This window comes from Pipistrellus hanaki (genome assembly GCF_964339955.1).
Source record: "Pipistrellus hanaki genome assembly, chromosome: 2".
Taxonomy (NCBI): domain Eukaryota; kingdom Metazoa; phylum Chordata; class Mammalia; order Chiroptera; family Vespertilionidae; genus Pipistrellus; species Pipistrellus hanaki.
Window position 1 is genome coordinate 169,626,868 of NC_140504.1, and position 17,097 is coordinate 169,643,964.

The 17,097-nt window shown below is 38.4% G+C and overlaps 1 protein-coding gene across 2 annotated transcripts in view; it reads right to left on the reverse strand.

Moving 5' to 3' along the window:
- Positions 1–4,702: 4,702 nt before the first annotated feature.
- The window catches only part of NDC1 (NDC1 transmembrane nucleoporin), a 50,961-nt gene continuing 38,566 nt past the window's right edge, over positions 4,703–17,097 (reverse strand). For both annotated transcript variants that reach the window (XM_084874562.1, XM_084874561.1), the window contains 2 exons: positions 11,082–11,242; positions 4,703–7,187 (listed from right to left, as the gene is read on the reverse strand). In XM_084874562.1, the coding sequence (XP_084730688.1) occupies positions 7,124–7,187; positions 11,082–11,242 (225 nt within the window). In that variant the 3' untranslated portion in view covers positions 4,703–7,123. The remainder of the gene's footprint in view (positions 7,188–11,081; positions 11,243–17,097) is intronic.

Consider the following 17,097-nt stretch of genomic DNA (forward strand, 5'->3'; position numbering starts at 1 on the left):
ATTATTCTTAAATTGCAATACACATCTCTGATATACCAAAGTCTATTGTTGACTCTTTTGACTTCCTTTTTTTGTTCGTTTTTTTTATTGTTGACTCTTTTATTCTCTTCCCAGACTATGTAAAGACCTTAGAATATTTTAACTCCCAAATACTCTGACTCGTGTACTTTAACTTTCTCTATAGTTAAAATCCCGATATTATTGTTTCATAAGTCAATAGCCATATTTTCCTTATTTCCTCCTGCTTCTCTGTCCTTCTTTCTCCCTGAAAAAAACAAAATTTAAAGCCTTTATAAATTAAGTTCCCTGTAGAGTGACCTCTGTTGCTGAAATCTCTTATCTTTTATTTGTCTGAAAATGTTATTTCCCTATCATTTTTGTAGATTTTTTGTTGTTAATCCTCATCCGAGGATATGTTTTCTTTTTCCAGTGATTTTTTGAGAGAGTGGGAGGGGGCGGGGGGAGATAGAGAGAAGCATTGATGTGAGAGAGACACACCAATTGGTTGCCTCCCGCATGCTCCCCATGGGAAAAGCCTGCCACCCATGTACATGCTGATGCTCTACCCACTGAGGAAAACCAGTGAGGGCCCATTTTTGTAGATTAATGTTGCGTATGAAGTTCTAGGCTACTACATTTCTTTCAGCCCTTGGGAATTTCCATTCCACTGTCTTCAGTTGTTTTTGTTGAGAAATTAGCTGTCCAGTTATTGTTCATTTAAACGTAGTCTTTCTTCTCTCACTACTTTTAAGATTGTCTTTAGTTTTTAACACTTTTACTATGATGTACCTCAGTGTGCATTTTTATTTATCTGTTTAGGGTTCGCAGAGCTTTTCCAACCTGTGGCTTAATGCCTCATCAATTTTACTATTTGCTATTAAATATTCAAATTTGCTTCTGCACCATTAGACCGTAGTTTGGAGTTGGGGGTGATCAGGCCGGCAGGGAGGGAAGGGGAAGACAGTTGAGGGCGAGCAGGCCGTCAGTGGGGGTCAGTTGGGGGCGAGCAGGCCAGCATGGGGGTCAGTTGGGGGCAAGCAGGCTGGCAGGGGGGTCAATTGGGGGTGATCAGGCTGGGGGGGCAGTTGGGGGCAAGCAGGCTGGCAGGGGGCAGTTGGGGGCGAGTAGGCCAGCAGGCAGAGTGGTTAGGGGCAATCAGGCAGGCAGGCAGGTGAGTGGTTAGGAGCCAGCAGTCCCGGATTGCTAGAGGGATCCCAGATTGGAGACGGTACAGGCTGGGCTGAGGGACACCCCCCTCCCCAACTGTGCACAAATTTCATGCACTGAGCCACTAGTCTATACATATAAAAGGCTAAATGACTGACCGTAAGTTTATCCAACAGTATTGCCAGTACATATGACATGCACTGCAATTTAAAAATAAACATTGACTCGCACATGCACAATACATTTAATGCTCTCACTGGCACCAATTGCATATGGGTGTTTCAATTTGTCATTGTTGATCATGAATTTGGTTGACACTTCTATTATAGAAATAGGGTGAATAACAATATTAAAATATTTCTTCTAATTTTCTTTCAATGTGCATGAATCCATGCACCAGGCTATTAGAATTTTATGAACAAAAAACAAGATTCCTATTTCCTTCCAGGATTCCAACTAATTTAATTACACTTATGAACATGAACTTTCTCATTGTATCATCTTGTCTCATGCTGTATTCTGTTTTAATACTTTTTACTTTCTATGCTTTATTCTGGATTTCTTCTGATCTGTCTTCCAAGTCATTTTTTTCAGCTGTCTAATCTGTAGTAAATCTATCCATGGACTTCTTAATTTTAGTTATTCTATTTTTGTCCCAGAATTTCCATGGTTCTTTTTCAAAGTAAATATATGCTTTACACACATGTGTGTAGTTTCTACTATGTTATGTAATTTCTAGTTCTCTAATACATTAGAATTTCATTTTTAATATTAAACACTAGAGGCCCAGTGCACGAATTTGTGCACTGGTGGGGTCTGGCTGGCCTGTCCCAGTCGGGGCCAACTGAGACTAATCAGGGCCAGCCAGTTGGGGGGAGGAAATGTGGGAGGTTGACCGGCCAGCTCTGCCCCATATTGGTCTGGTTGGCTGGCCACAGTGCATATCATAGCAACCCATCATTTCAATTGCTTGGCTTTTAGATAGATAGATAGATAGATAGATAGATAGTAATGGTAATTATTTTTAAATCTGATAACCCTAATATCTGAAATCCCTATGCTCTCCTTGTTGTCATTCATGTTGTCTTGCCTCTTCCTGTGCCTAATTATTTTTAATTGTGTGCATTGTATTTAGAAATTTGTTTGTAGAAATAATTGAGGCACAAGGTGTTGTCTTCCTCCAGAGAGGATATATGATAGCTTCTCCCAGGATCTAGAAACATGGCAGAGATTACCGCAATTCCATTTAATGAGGATTCTAACTCAACTACAGTCATGCAATCTATTTCCTCTTCATCCTTCCTTCTAGGGTGCAGCCCTCTTGGGTTCCAACTCAAAGCAAGGAGATTTATCAGTCCCTCTTTGCAGGCTCTAAAACTCAGGTTTTTGTTCCCTTTCTTGAGAGGCGCTGGGAATTGCCTCTACCCTCCACTCTCTCCTGACCAACAAAGGTAAGCTCTCAGAAGCCACATTGATGCTGCATAATCTTGTTCCTGAAGCCTAATTAGACCCCTGGATACTTGATCCATTTGGGCTTTCTTCCAATAAAAAAATTAGTTGGCATTCAGAAAGTTGTTCAGTCTCTATTATAATAACCTCAGGAGCTAGGGAGCAGATGGAAGGAGTGGTGGAAAGCCAGTAGACAGAACTAAAGCACTGATGCACAAAGAAGCGGAGAACTATTTAGATATCCTGAGGGCTTTCCAGATTCTTCATGAGGTCCAGAAGCAAATCTGCACTTGTGCTCACCATGACTTTCCTGTGCCCTTAGGGTAAACTTGCCTTTTATGCTCAAGCTAAACTGAGGTGGGATTGTGTCCTTGCAACTAATAATCATAATATAGTTAGGGAAGGACTATTTATTCAAGATATAAAAGTTTTTTTTTTAATAAATTGGAAGATAAAAAGGATAAACCAATCAATAGTCAAGATATCTTCAAAAGATTATCCAAGAAGAAGGTCTGTGATTTGGAGGTCACCTTCCAAAGTGTCTGCCAGAGGCATCGCATAGGTCTTCCAGAACTACTTTGCCACCAGGACCCTTGCAGGGCACACTCAACAGTAAGTCTGATAAGATATGTGTGTACAAGGAGAACACTGGAGGGCAAGGTAGAACCACACAGACCCCGCAAAATAATGCAAGTGACAACGCAGGGTAAGCACCAGGACACTGAAGAAGATGCACTTAGTGCAGGTTAGGAACAGAATAGATGCTCAGTCAACAATGAAACAGCAATAGCAAAACACATCAATTCTGTAAACGAGTAGAAAATAGTTACGTGCAAAACAAGGTTGCCTCCATTTACTGTAGCCACACAATGTGGTAAGCTCTTTGAGGACAATGTCTAGGACTTTATACCATCAGAGCCTATCGCAAAGCCTGGTACACAGCACTTCTCAGCATTTCTGCCTTACCTCCAGGATCTATCCGTGTTCTTCAGGCTTTCTACCTTATAGCAATGATAGATCATATGCTTCAGACCCTCACCTGAGAGACCCATTAGAAAATCCAGCAGAGCAACGGTTCCCAGTGTGTGCTCTCTGACTAGCAGCATCACTTGAATGCAAGCTCTTGGGCCCCAACCCAGATTTACAAATCAAACTCTGGAGGGAGGGCCCAGTGTTTTAAGCTTCCCAAGTGATTCTTTTTTCTTTTCTTTTTTAATTGATTTTTTACAGAGAGGAGGAGAGAGGGATAGAGAGCTAGAAACGTCGATGAGAGAGAAACATCGACCAGCTGCCTCTTGCACACCCCCTACCGGGGATGTGCCCACAACCAATGTACATGCCCTTGACCGGAATCGAACCTGGGACCTTTCAGTCCGCAGACGGACGCTCTACCACTGAGCCAAACGGGTTTCGGCTTCCCAAGTGATTCTGATGCATGGCAAATTTGGCAACTCCTGATCTATAATAAACCCTCCTCACAGTGTGATTCTGGTCTGCAGATTGCGAAGGCTAGCTGGATTGTTTACTGATAAATTAAAGCCATCTTTGTTATAAGTTACTTGGCTCTAAAGAAAGATGACTGAGTAGGGAGAGCAAAAGAGGGATTTCAGGGCTTTAGTATAGCACCTCAACTACCTTGAGGTGAAGTTCAGACTAATCTAAGTAAAGTTGACAGACATAACTGTTAGCCTGGGGAAATATGATCTGTTCAGAAACACTATTCTGGCAAGGAAAGAAACCTCTATTAAAAGATGGCTTTCAGCACCTGCCTCTTTTGTTTAGTTTTAGAAGAAAGGACGCCAAGACAATGAAGAAAAAAGACTTATAAAATTCAGGGACCTTTTCAGCAATAATGTGGGTTTAAAAAAAAAAAATTAAGATTATATAAATAATAAAATTCAGACTCCTTAGAGTTACCATTAAATACTGATCACCCACCAAATAAATCTGGTTAAAGACAAAGGCTGATTTCATAAGAAGTTAAACCTTTTCAGGTTTTATAAGCAACAACAGTGGAGATGTAAATGAAATGGCTAAGGAAACACAAACCAGAAATTAAATAATTGATCCTGTATATACACATTTCAATTAATAGTCTCATTTTTTTAATGTAAATTTATTTTTCTACCCAAGTCAAGGCCAGTGACATACAAAAGTATATAAACAGGTTGCCATATTTACAGGAATACATACAAAACAATTACCAAGAAACAAATCCAGCAAAGTAACAAATTGAAGCTTATCCATGTCCACTGAATGGTGCGATGTTTATTCTAGGACAGTTCTGGGAGAGTTTTGTGGATTTATACTTTCCATAAGGGGCAAGCCAACATTACAAGAGCTGAAAGAATCATGTTTTATACCGACAGTCAGAGAAAAGCTTTTAAAGAACACTCTCATCTTCAGGCCGACGTTGGAGCACCCATGGGCTCGTAACCAAGCTGTGACTTCATCAAAGGAAACGCTTCTCTCCTCTGTGCACAGGAGGAGCCAGGGGGGCTTTTTAAAGCAGGTGACCGAGCCACACCCTACCCCGCAGATGGTATGAGATTATCGACACACAAAGGGGAAAAGTCACCGACTCCCTTACCAACTAAATACAATCCAGATTTGGGGGGACAGTTTCCACACCCCACCAGGCAAATTTCATGTGACCCATATTTTGCACAAAGCACATTCTTTCTGGAGAGAAAACAGGAATGAATGTACCTCAAAATTTTTTACATTGCTCATCAAATACACCTTTGCCCAAAGTATGTGGCAAAAATCTAAACTTAGCCAGACATTTTATCTAATAGTTTAAAGGAATCATCCCATCATCAGTCTCAGGAATCAAATGGGTTAAATACCACAATTCTTTAATGGAAACAGAAGGTTAGAGTCCTTTTCTCCCAAAATGCCTCAGCCAGGGGAAGCAGAGAGAACGCAATATAAAAAGTTCAATGGCTTTAAAACATAAAACTCAACAGTTCTCAGTCAACCTAGCCACAATTTTCTGGCCATCTGTAAGTAACTACCACTTTCAAAATTCAACTTTCACATTCAAAAGGGATCAACTCGTCTTCAGAGGTGAAAAGAAAAGCAATGGCAATAGCCCAAATCCTCCACACACTTGACAACTGGGTGACTGTCTCATAAAGACACCTTAAAGGTCAGCAGGATCCATTTATAATCTGGCATGTGCTGGCTGAAGGGGCAACAAACAGAAGGAATAAAGATATAGCACATCAAAGTAGTCAGACAAATTGTAGGCATTTATGCCATATTAATGAAGATGCATATACAATACTGTGTTGACTAAAGAAACAATTTTGGGACACTAGAGGAGAAAGATAATAGGGGGGAAAATTACAAGGAAGCATTTCAGTCCAAAGCTAGTCCAGTGGATACCTACTAGTAGGATTTCTAATCTTTTATCTCCAAATAAATAAAATTACCTCGCTCACTTTTGAGACATACAAAATGCTCCCAAGTAATCCTTCTGAAGTCTTGGTCTCACTTGCTATTTGATGACTAAGTTGTTTCTGGCTGTAAAGATTTTCCTAATATATTTTAATTAGCCAGTTAACACAAGGAACACTACTCAATCTAAGCCCAAAAAAGCTTCACAAAATAATTTCATCTAATGAAGATGAAGAGTGGTAAAAAGGGGGAAAGTTTCCTGGTTTTTCTTGCAAAATTTTTCTCTCTCTTGAAAAACTCTACAATCACTTCATGTTCTGTTCCGGAAAAAGAAAGTAAAACTAGTTGGGAAAACAGTCATACACTTAATTGTTTACTAGCGTGATATAACACAAACTCATAGATGTCAGTCTATTGTCTTTTAAAAACCAAATGTAAATGTTTAATCTTGTAACTTAAGAACTGAATTTTTCCACATTCCTTTATATATAGTTAGCATCTGTAAATTGAGACTTTTTTTGGACAATCATGCAAATTTAATTTGCCTCTGGAAACAAAAACAGAACCTAATAGATTGACAAAATATGTCCTTTAGACAATATATTTTCTGTGTACTTTTCTCCAACGTTACCAATTTTAATCCTTTAGTAAACAGAAACAACTCTAAAAAAGTTTATGTATTTCAAGTTTACAAGAGTTAAACTCTCAGAATGACTAGGAAGGAAGACTGGGTCAAGTCCACCTAGTTTACCTTCTGAACGGGCTCTCCTCCTCTCACAAGTAAATTCTAAAAAACTTCTAATTATCATTAAGCTACATAAGCTGGAGACATTTCTACTGCCATAGATGCATCTGTGCAATTGAATAAAGATTTTATTATACCACACACACAACAAGCAACTGGTACAGAAAAGGCCGTTTTCAGTTATTCTGTTGAGAATTTCTTTCCATGATTTCTCCCATTAAAGTATAGTTTTCAAAGCAACCACCACGACAAAGGAAGCATCTAATTAGTCCATTTTCTTCTGATCCAAGAATGCTGAACATTTACTGTCCCATCTGTAGTTGTATCAGCAGTGTAATGAACACAGTTTATATTACTTAACTATTCTTTGAACTCCAAGAACTGTTGAAGTCTTTTCTGATGTTCTGCAGATGCTTGCACAGCACTAAATGAAACATAAATTCAAAGCATAAGCTTTATTTTACATTAAGCATATTAAGTGAACCACAGAGCACAGAGTCAATATTTTTCAAAACAATTAAAAACGAAGAGAAATCTTCACTTATTTAGTACTTCTGAAAAAGTTGGATGAAAACTGTCCTTAATCTAATGAGGAGGGCTTGCATTCAGTAATGGCATGCTTCCACCTTTTAAAAGACCAAAGCAAATTAAGACTGACAAGTGAAGGCATCAATTTTAACCTGCTCTGCTATGGAACCTGCTGTGCAGAGTTCCAAGCCTTACAGATTTTCTGGATTTTATTATTTTATTTAAACCAGATTCCAACATTATCTTTGAGTTGTGGAGTATTTGAATTGCCTTTAATATAAAATCCTTTAAACTAAAATGTTTGGTTAAAACATAATAGACTCCACTAATCGTTTTCAAAGGTAACAGCTTTGGTTTAGATTTACTCTTCCCTTTGAAAATAAATTCTGTCTTGGATGAGGAAATTGAGTTCTCTCCCAACCTTCACCCCCACAAAAATACATTACCTTGACAAAAGTAGGGGAAATATACTGAAACTAGTAAAAACTTCCAGGCAAAAAAAGTGAATACAATGAAAGATTCTGGTTTTCTACAATAGATGTTTAATAGTAATATATCACAACTCAGTAGAATTCCAGTAACTGAAGGTCACCACTTTTACAAGTGCCAAAGAATCTTGCTGGAATAATTTTGCTACACATCATTCTAAAAGTTCTCATACATATAAATCTCTGCTTTCTTAAACCATGTTGCTGCTTCTAATAGAATTATTTCAAGTACTTTTGTGCAAATTCCCACCTAGGTTCCAGTGAGGCTGTCATCTCCAACTCAGTGGCTCTGAACTCTCTCAAACACCAAGTCTGCAGCTCTTTTCATGAATCTTCTCTCTGCTAGCAGGCACTGCACTCATTCCTACTACTGTTAGTCCTCCCAACTCTAATACCTGTCACTTCCCCTCAAATTTTAACATGATATAAGCTAGAAAACCAGTAAATCAAATTTAAACCTGGTTCTCAGAGGTGGAGCTGTGGATAATGGTTAAATTAGGTATTATACAGTAATAATAGATTTCCAGTAACATATAATGTACAAGTGTGGGCTTTATATATGTATGATCCCATTGAGTATCTATTAGCAACAAGTGGAACAAAGTGGTATGAATAACATAACCCTTTCATGGGAGGGGACCTGAATCAGAAAGGTTCAAAGGTTAGAGGAGACAGCACAACTACTGGCAAAGATTACAGACACCAGAGATAGAACTTGCAAGTCACAAAGTTTGGAGTCTGAATTTTGGCTCTGCAACTTACTTACCTGCAAAATCTTGAGCAAGTTACTTAAATCTTAGGTAACTTGCCCACAACCACTGATAGTCAATGATAACCAGACATAAATCTAAATATTTTTACTCTACACTTTTTCCACCATATCATTCTGTCCTGTATTTGCACAAAATAGTCTCTACTGACCTCATCAATTTTAATGTACATATAAAACTTGGCTCTTCTCAGAGAAAAGAAACTGAGGCAGTTTCATTCTCATAACTTTTTATCAGTCATCTATTTCCCTTTCTTTTCCAAGAAATCTCTATTTTCCCCTTCTACCTGTTTTTGCACTATCATCTATTTCATTCTCTACATTTATTGGGTGTTTTCTGAGAGTATTCTGCATGGCAATTTATATCTCAGGGGCAGTCTAATGGTGTACACAGAAAGAAAGTTGAAATTTTTTTAATATATTTTTATTGATTTCAGAGAGGAAGGGAGCAGGAAAGAGAAAAACAACGATTAGAGAAAATCATTGGTTGGCTGCCTCTTGCACACCCCCTACTGGGGATTAAGCCCACAAACCCGGCATGTGCCCTCACCAGACACGACTCTGGGACCCTTCAGTGCACAGACCAATGCTAGGGCTATTATTACTATTTTTAAAATTAACTTCAGAGAGGAAGGGAGAAGGAGAGAGCTAGAAACATCAACGGTGAGAATCACTGGCTGCTTCCTGAACGTGCCCCACCGGGGATGGAGCTGGCAAGCCCGGCATGTGCCCTTAACCGGAATCAAACCCGGATCCTTTAGTCTGCAACCTGACGTTCGATCCACTGAGCCAAACCGGCTAGGGCAGAAGGTCGAATTTTAAAAGCAAGAAAGATCTGATTTCAGGTTCATGTTCTAACACTCACTGGACTGTGCTACTAAGCAAGTTCTTAAGTTTTTTGAGCCTCAGTTTCCATATCTGTACAATTTATGATAATCTCTACACCTCATAGGCTCTTTGAGAAGAGTAAATGAAAAAAAATATACATTTTAAGTACTAAGTATATTACCTAGGACAGCACTGTCCAAGAGAACTTTCGGCAGTGATGAATATGTTTTGTATCAAAGCTATCCAATACACTTAATCTAGTACTAGCTACTACTGAGAACTTGAATGAGACCGGTATGACTGAAAAACTGGAATCTAAATTTTGTTTTAACTTTAATTAATTTACATAACCATACAGGGCTATCATATTTCAGATCAGATGTATAAGGTACTCAATAATAGATTTTGTTTCTTTTAAAATAAATCTTAAGAATAGAAAATTATCTACAGCTCTTTTGTACTACCACTCAAAACCAATGTGTTCCATAAAACCTGCTATTGTTGCTGCCTAGTTTTATGGAAGTGAAACAAAACATACTACTGCTTCGCCTTAGTTGGTTTGGCTCAGTGGATAGAGTGTCAGCCTGCGACTGAAAGGTCCCAGATTCAATTTTGGTCAAAGGTTGTGGGCTTGATTCCCAGTGTGGGGCGTGCAGGAGACAGCTGGTTAATGATTTTCTCTCTCATCATTGATGTTTCTCTCTCTCCCCCTATCCCTTTCTCTCTGAAATCAATAAAAATATATTTTTTAAAAATAAAAATATTAACATCTTTAAAAAAATACTGTTTCTAAAAGCAGATGTATAAGGAAGTCCTAAACTATTAACTGATTGCATACAGAAAACAGAGTAATCTCTCTTGTCTTCTACAATTCATTTCTGATTATGAGAAAATATAGTTTAGTCAGTGAATTAGTATCCTTTATCCTGCCTAAATTATTTCATAAGAAAGCAATAAACATCAATGAAACTAAATATAAACAGGCTTGGCATTTGTGGTTTTCTTTCTGGCTCCATGTCTGAAGGTGTGATCTGTCACTGTTTTTCCAGCATGATTCACAAAGCACCAAGGACTCATTTATGGAATACTCTGCTCACCCAAGTCTTAGTTTGCTGACCAAGATGCAATAACAGAATTATTTTTTGCCATTTTTTCCTCCCTGAAAGATGTTTTCCTGATGTAAAAAAAAGTATGTAATTATACCTGCTGCTTTTATAACTTTCTATTCCCTTTTTTTATCCATTTGAAAGAAGGCCCCAAAGCTTATACAATAGGCCAACTTTTAAAATATAAGTTTGGCTCAGTGGTAGAGCGTCAGTCTGCGGACTGAGAGGTCCCAGGTTCGATTCAGGTCAAGGGCATGTACGTTGGTTGCGGGCACATCCCCGGTGGGGGGTGTGCAGGAGGCGGCTAGTTGATGTTTCTCTCTCATCGACGTTTCTGGCTATCTCCCTTCCTCTCTGTAAAAAATCAATAAAATATATTAAAAAATAAAATAAAATAAAAAAAATAAAGTCCTCCTTTTAAAAAAATAAAAAATAAAATAAAATATAAGTCTAAATCCAAGCTGTCAATTCCCAGGAGAAATCATGAAGGTCCCAAAAAAAACACTTTCAATGTGCGAGCCTTTATAAACCTCATGCCTATTTCTCAGGAAAACTCTTGAAAATGGACTACTATCAGGGATCAAAACAGGTAAACTTACTTCAGATGGTCACCAAATGTAGTAGTTATTCGATAGATGGCAGTTTTTAGTGATGCTCTAAATGCGAATCTTAATGTTTTATAGGAAGTGTCCACAAGGGTTCCTGAAAGCCGAGGTGGTTTGCTGGAAGCATGAGGAAGCTTGAAGTACTTGTCAACTGCCTAGATCAAAGAAAGAAAACACATTACAGCAGACTACCACGGCCAACTGAGTCCAAAGGATTGAGGAGACTACTTCAGATAGACAGACAGACACACACTATAGTTATTTTGGATCACAAACTGTTTGAAAAACAATGCAGTAGGAGGTTCAGCCACTTCAGTAAATTACCTGAAAAAAATCCTTTCCTCTTAAAAAAAAAAAAAAAAAAAAAAAAAAGCTATACTTCACAACCCCTTGGGAAAAAATGACCTTTCCTCTAAAGAAAAAAAAGAAAAAGAAAAGCTGTACTTCACAACACCCTTGAAAATGCAAAGCTGGGAGGTGAAACACAGATATCTGACTCTGCTTACTAGTATGTGTGTTGGTTAGAGTCCTTTATTAAAATAACTTAGCAAAAAACAAAAACAAAAAAATACAGCCAAAACTTGATACTTTCTATAAATAAGTTATTTATTAAACTATATTATCTTCCTTTATAATTATAGATGATAAAGCATCTATGTGTAAGAATAGGTGAGGAGAGAGAATTCAAAAGTGAACAGATCTGCCCTGGCAGGTGGGACTCAACGGTTCAAGTATCAACCTGTGCACCAAAGGGTCACAGGTGGGATTCACAGTCAAGAGCAAGTATGTGGGTTGCAGGTTTGATCCCCGGTTACAGAGGCACAACCAATTGATGTCTCTCTCTCTCACATCAATGTCTCCATCTCTCCCCATACCTTTCACTCTCTCTAAAAATCAATGGAAAAAATATCCTTGGGTGAGGATTAACAAAAAAGTAAAACAGATTTTACTTACAGTTGACAGAATAAGTAATTTAAGTATATCTTTACAGGTCAAAGGTAAATAATATCATTTTAAAATGATATAACTAGCCGGACCAATGTGGCTCAATGGTTGTGTTGACCTATGAACCAAGAGGTCTTGGTTTGATTCCAGGCCGTTTCTGGGCTCAATCCCCAGTGGGGACATGCAGGAGACAGCCAATTCATTATTCTCTCTCATCACTGATGTTACTTTTTTTCTCCCTCTCTGAAATCAATAAAAATATATATATTTAAAATGATATAACTATATTAAGAGATGACATAAGTAAAAATACAGAAGTGTATTAATTTGTTACAGCAAGATTATGTCTAAAGTGACAAGAAATAGTATAACCCTATGACTAATAACAATGGATATAACCACCAAAATAAACCAAATTATAATAATTTCTGCCATGTGTTTTTAATTTCAAGAGGTTTTTTTTTTGTCATGTAGGTGCTATTTTTAATTTTAATATCCTATTTTTATGTCAAGGATAAAATATCCTCTCTTATTTCTGAAGATTTTGATGATTTTTGTTCTTTTGCTTGTTATAGTTTCTTCCACTTTCCCCCCTTTGTGTCTTTTGTTCTTTATCTTCTGCATTAGAGACCTTCAACAGAATCTAGTGGCCCTTGGCACATGACTGAGAGCGGGACTTCCTAAATATCTGACCGAGAGCTCTGAGTGCACGGTGGGAGTTTACTGACAACAGCCTTCACAGCAGGTGATCTGTGTGGACTTCTGCAGGGTAAGCACCCAACATAGTAACTTCAGGTCTTTCTTCTTGGATTGCTCAGAGTTCCCAGAGAGGAATTGTCCAGTACCCTGGTCCCAGTGCTTAGGGAGCCAAGTGGGAAACAGAGCTACTGAGCTTTCAGTACAGCACCCACCATTGTGCCTGGACTCTCTCAATCAGAGATCCTGTGTCCCACCCTCTCTAGATGATGCAGTTCGACTACCATTGGAGTGAGTGGGGAGCACCAGCAACAGAGAATCTAGAGATCTAACTGGTTTTGAAACAGCTCTCACCTAAACCTCTTTATTTTGGTACCTGTATCTTCATCCTTGATTCCAGAAGTACTTGGTGCTTGCCCCATTAACAATTTCAGATGTGCCTCTGGAATCTGCTAAGTCATATATCTCAATCAGCTTTGAAAATTTTATTGCTGTTGTCTCTTCTCCTGTTTATGGATTTACTAGAGGCCCAGTGCACGAAAATTTGTGCACTCTGGGCGGGAGGGGGGAAGGAGGTCCCTCAGCCCGGCCTGCACCCTCTGGCAGTCTGGGAGCCCTCAAGGGATCAGCAACCATGCCAGCAGGGCCAGCAAGCGGATAACACCACCACCCCCAATTACCCCTCCAGTGCCACTGGTCACCACCCACCCTCCCCCCCATCACTGTCCCCTCCCTCTGCCTGCTGGCATGCGCCTTGGTTGGCCAGGTGCAGCTTGTTCGCTGGCCCCGCCCCCTCCCAAGTTGTTCCACTGTTCAGTCGATTTGCATATTATGCTTTTATTATATAAAATGTCTTCTTTTACTGTAGTTTAGCAGAGTTTGGGAGAAGGAACAAGAATTGATATGAAGTTATCAGTCTGCCATGATAACTTCAAATCCAATCATGTATTATAAGAGCATTTCTCAAGACTGGGATATACTTGAGATCATTTTAGGCAGTATGGAAGGTGGTACTCAGTGATATACTTAAACAACATTAAATAGAAATTTATTTTAAAAGAAAAATTATTTTCTTTCCAATCTTCTTATAAACCTTCTGATTAACTCTCAGAATACAGGTAAAAATAGTCATCATCATTTACTACCTTGATCCAATAGACCCTTTTAGTTGTTTTTTTTTAAAATATAGTTTATTGATTTTTTTACAGAGAGGAAGGGAGAGGGATAGAGAGTTAGAAACATCGATGGGAGAAAAACATCAGTCAGCTGCCTCTTGCACACCCCCTACTGGGGATGTGCCCGCAACCAAGGTACATGCTCTTGACCAGAATCGAACCTGGCACCCCTCAGTCCATAGGCTGACACTCTATCCACTGAGCCAAACCGATCAGGGCTGGACCTTTTTAAAGTCATTTTACAATTTCCAGAAGAAGGATAGGATAGCGCATATATATACATACACACACACACACACACACACACACACACACACACACACACCCAGTGATCAAGCGGTGGAATGACCAGAATGACTGGTCACTATGACACACACTGTGGCAGCCAACTGGCCAATCTGGGCCCCAACCGCGCGCCCCCCCACCCCTGTCCCCCCTACAACCTCCTGTGGCCCCCCCATCTGGCAGGCCCCACCCCCAATCACCAACTGCCCATGGCCTCTCCCCCTAGCCCACCACCCCGATAGGCCTTGATCTCCAGCCAGGCCAAGGTACCCCACCTGTACACAAATTCATGCAATGGACCTCTAGTGTAAAATAATTTCATAAACATTTAAATAAAGACATAAACATCTTTTATGTTTTGAAGACATATATGTTTGAAATGGGCAATGTCCTTTGACTGCAACTCATCAGTTATCATGCATAAACCTGGAACATATCCAGCTTGTAATACTGATTTCAAAATGAAAATATATTTCCAATAGGTTCTAGTTTATCATTACTTCTGGTTCTTTTTCTTGCATTTGTACCATCAAATAAAATTTTTAAAAAAACATGACAACTTATAATTTTGTTGAAGAAAGTTCAACTATTTTCTTTGTACCATAATTGAAAAATAATTTCATTTTTAAGCTTATAAAGACAAATTCAAGAGATTAATCAGTGACTTTTTTCATTTTGCCATTATCTATGCTTTCCGATCATCTTTGTATACACCTTTGTTACTTTCAGCATTTATCCACTATGAATTGTATAAAGTAAATTTTGGTGTACATATATCACAGAAGATGAAGGAATATACTGTCACATATACTTTTTAGCAAAATGGGATGATTCAGGTTCTTATTTACATTGTGTGATAAAGTCTTTCCTATTGAATGACTTACTAGATGAGACTATCACATATATTTTCTTTTTCTCCTTAAAAATATATTCTTCTGTCATCAATTCTTGAATTTTGGAAAATATATCTAGAATATTATCATTTGAAGAATTAATCTGAAATTCCTCTTGTATAACCAATTTCATCATCATCATTAAAGTCTATAGCTGTTCTGTCCAATATGGTGACCACTAAGACATATGTAGCTCTTAAGTACTTGAAATGTGGCTGGTCTGAATTCAGTTATTCTGTAAGTAAAAAATACACACCAGATTTTGAACACTTACTGTAAAAAAATATATATATAAAATGTTATTTTATATAGATTACATGATAAAATGATAATATTTTAGATATGTTAATTAAAATAAACTTTACCTGTACTTTTTAATGTAACTACTAAAAAAATGCGAAGTTACGTATGTGTATTGCATCATATTTCTATTGAACAGAGGTGAGCTAGAGTGCTGGTAACTATCTCTTTGCATTCTTCTGACTTATTTAAAAGACTAAAATTATGAAGACAGAATATGACTAACTTAAATCTAAGAAACACTGGCTTACAATATTTGATGTGCTCCATGGTTAGGAGAACTGAAGTACTTAATTAGCTGTGAAGATTAAAGAATATCTATTGAGCCTCATTTTATGCACTGCACATGGTTCCTGCCCTAAAGACTCAGATCATACAAATGGGATCTCAAATATCTAGTTAAGAATTATCCCAAACAAAAAAAGAGTAAACAGTGAGTATAATATACTACTGAACAAAATACTCTTTAGGAAAAATGAAAAATTCCTTACTTTGGCCCTTATAAAATTCTAAAGAGGGATTATACTATGAAAGCAGATACTTTTTGCTCATTTAAATGCCAAATAAGAGAAAAGTCCAGTTGCTCCCTCCTGCCTATTTACCTACCAGGGTTATTAACAAATGTCCACTATGCAGAGTCCTGAAAGTCTCTGGATACTTATAACCCAGAAGAAACGGAAGTTTACTCTACTAAAGCCAGAATCCCAAACAAATGCTAAGGACAAGAGCAGACTTTGTTATTAGAAATGTGCTCCATGGTTATGAGAACTGAAGTATTTAATTAGCTGTGAGATTAAACATGTATCTATAGAGCAGAGTTTCTCAACCTCAGTACTACTGACATTTTGGACTGTACAAAGGAGACTGCTCCTGTTTAACAGCATTGTTGCCTCTACTCAATGGATGACAGTAGCACTTCTCCAGTTGTGGCAATCAAAATGTCTCTGGACATTAAGGAATGTCTTCTGGGGAATAAAACTGCCCCTGCTATAGAATAATAAGATTGGATGATGATGATGATGACAGCCAAGTAACAGTCAGATGCTACTGAGATAAGATCCCTGCCTCTACTCCAATAAAGGCATTGAAAGTAGATGGACAATTAAGATGCAGTACAATAAAGTACTAAGATGGGGAATACAGAGCAGAGCCAGACAAAAGGAGAAAAATGTGTTCTAGGCAAAGAAAAGACATAAAAGATTTAAAGACATCAGGTATAGAGTTAGAGTAAGGTTAAAAAAACATATTTGGGAGGAAAAACTGAATGGTCCATGTTGGTTACTACAGCAGAGGGCTCATGGGCAGAATGACTGGAGTCAAAATGAAGAATCTCTGTTAAGAGTTAATAGGGGCGCCGAAACCGGTTTGGCTCAGCGGTAGAGCGTCGGTCTGCGGACTGAAAGGTCCCAGGTTCGATTCCGGTCAAGGGCATGTACAATTGGTTGCGGGCACATCCCCGGTAGGAGGTGTGCAAGAGGCAGCTGGTCGATGTTTCTCTCTCATCGATGCTTCTAGTTCTCTAGCTCTCTCCTTTCCTCTCTGTAAGAAAATCAATAAAATATATTAAATAAAAATAAAAAATAAAAGTTAGTAGGGGGCAAGAGGCCACAGTAATAATTCAGGTCGGGAATGCCACAGGCCTGCAGTAAGGCCAATGCAGGGGGGATGGACAAAGAGAATTGATGGCTGGTGAATATGAGATTGATCTTTTAAGGT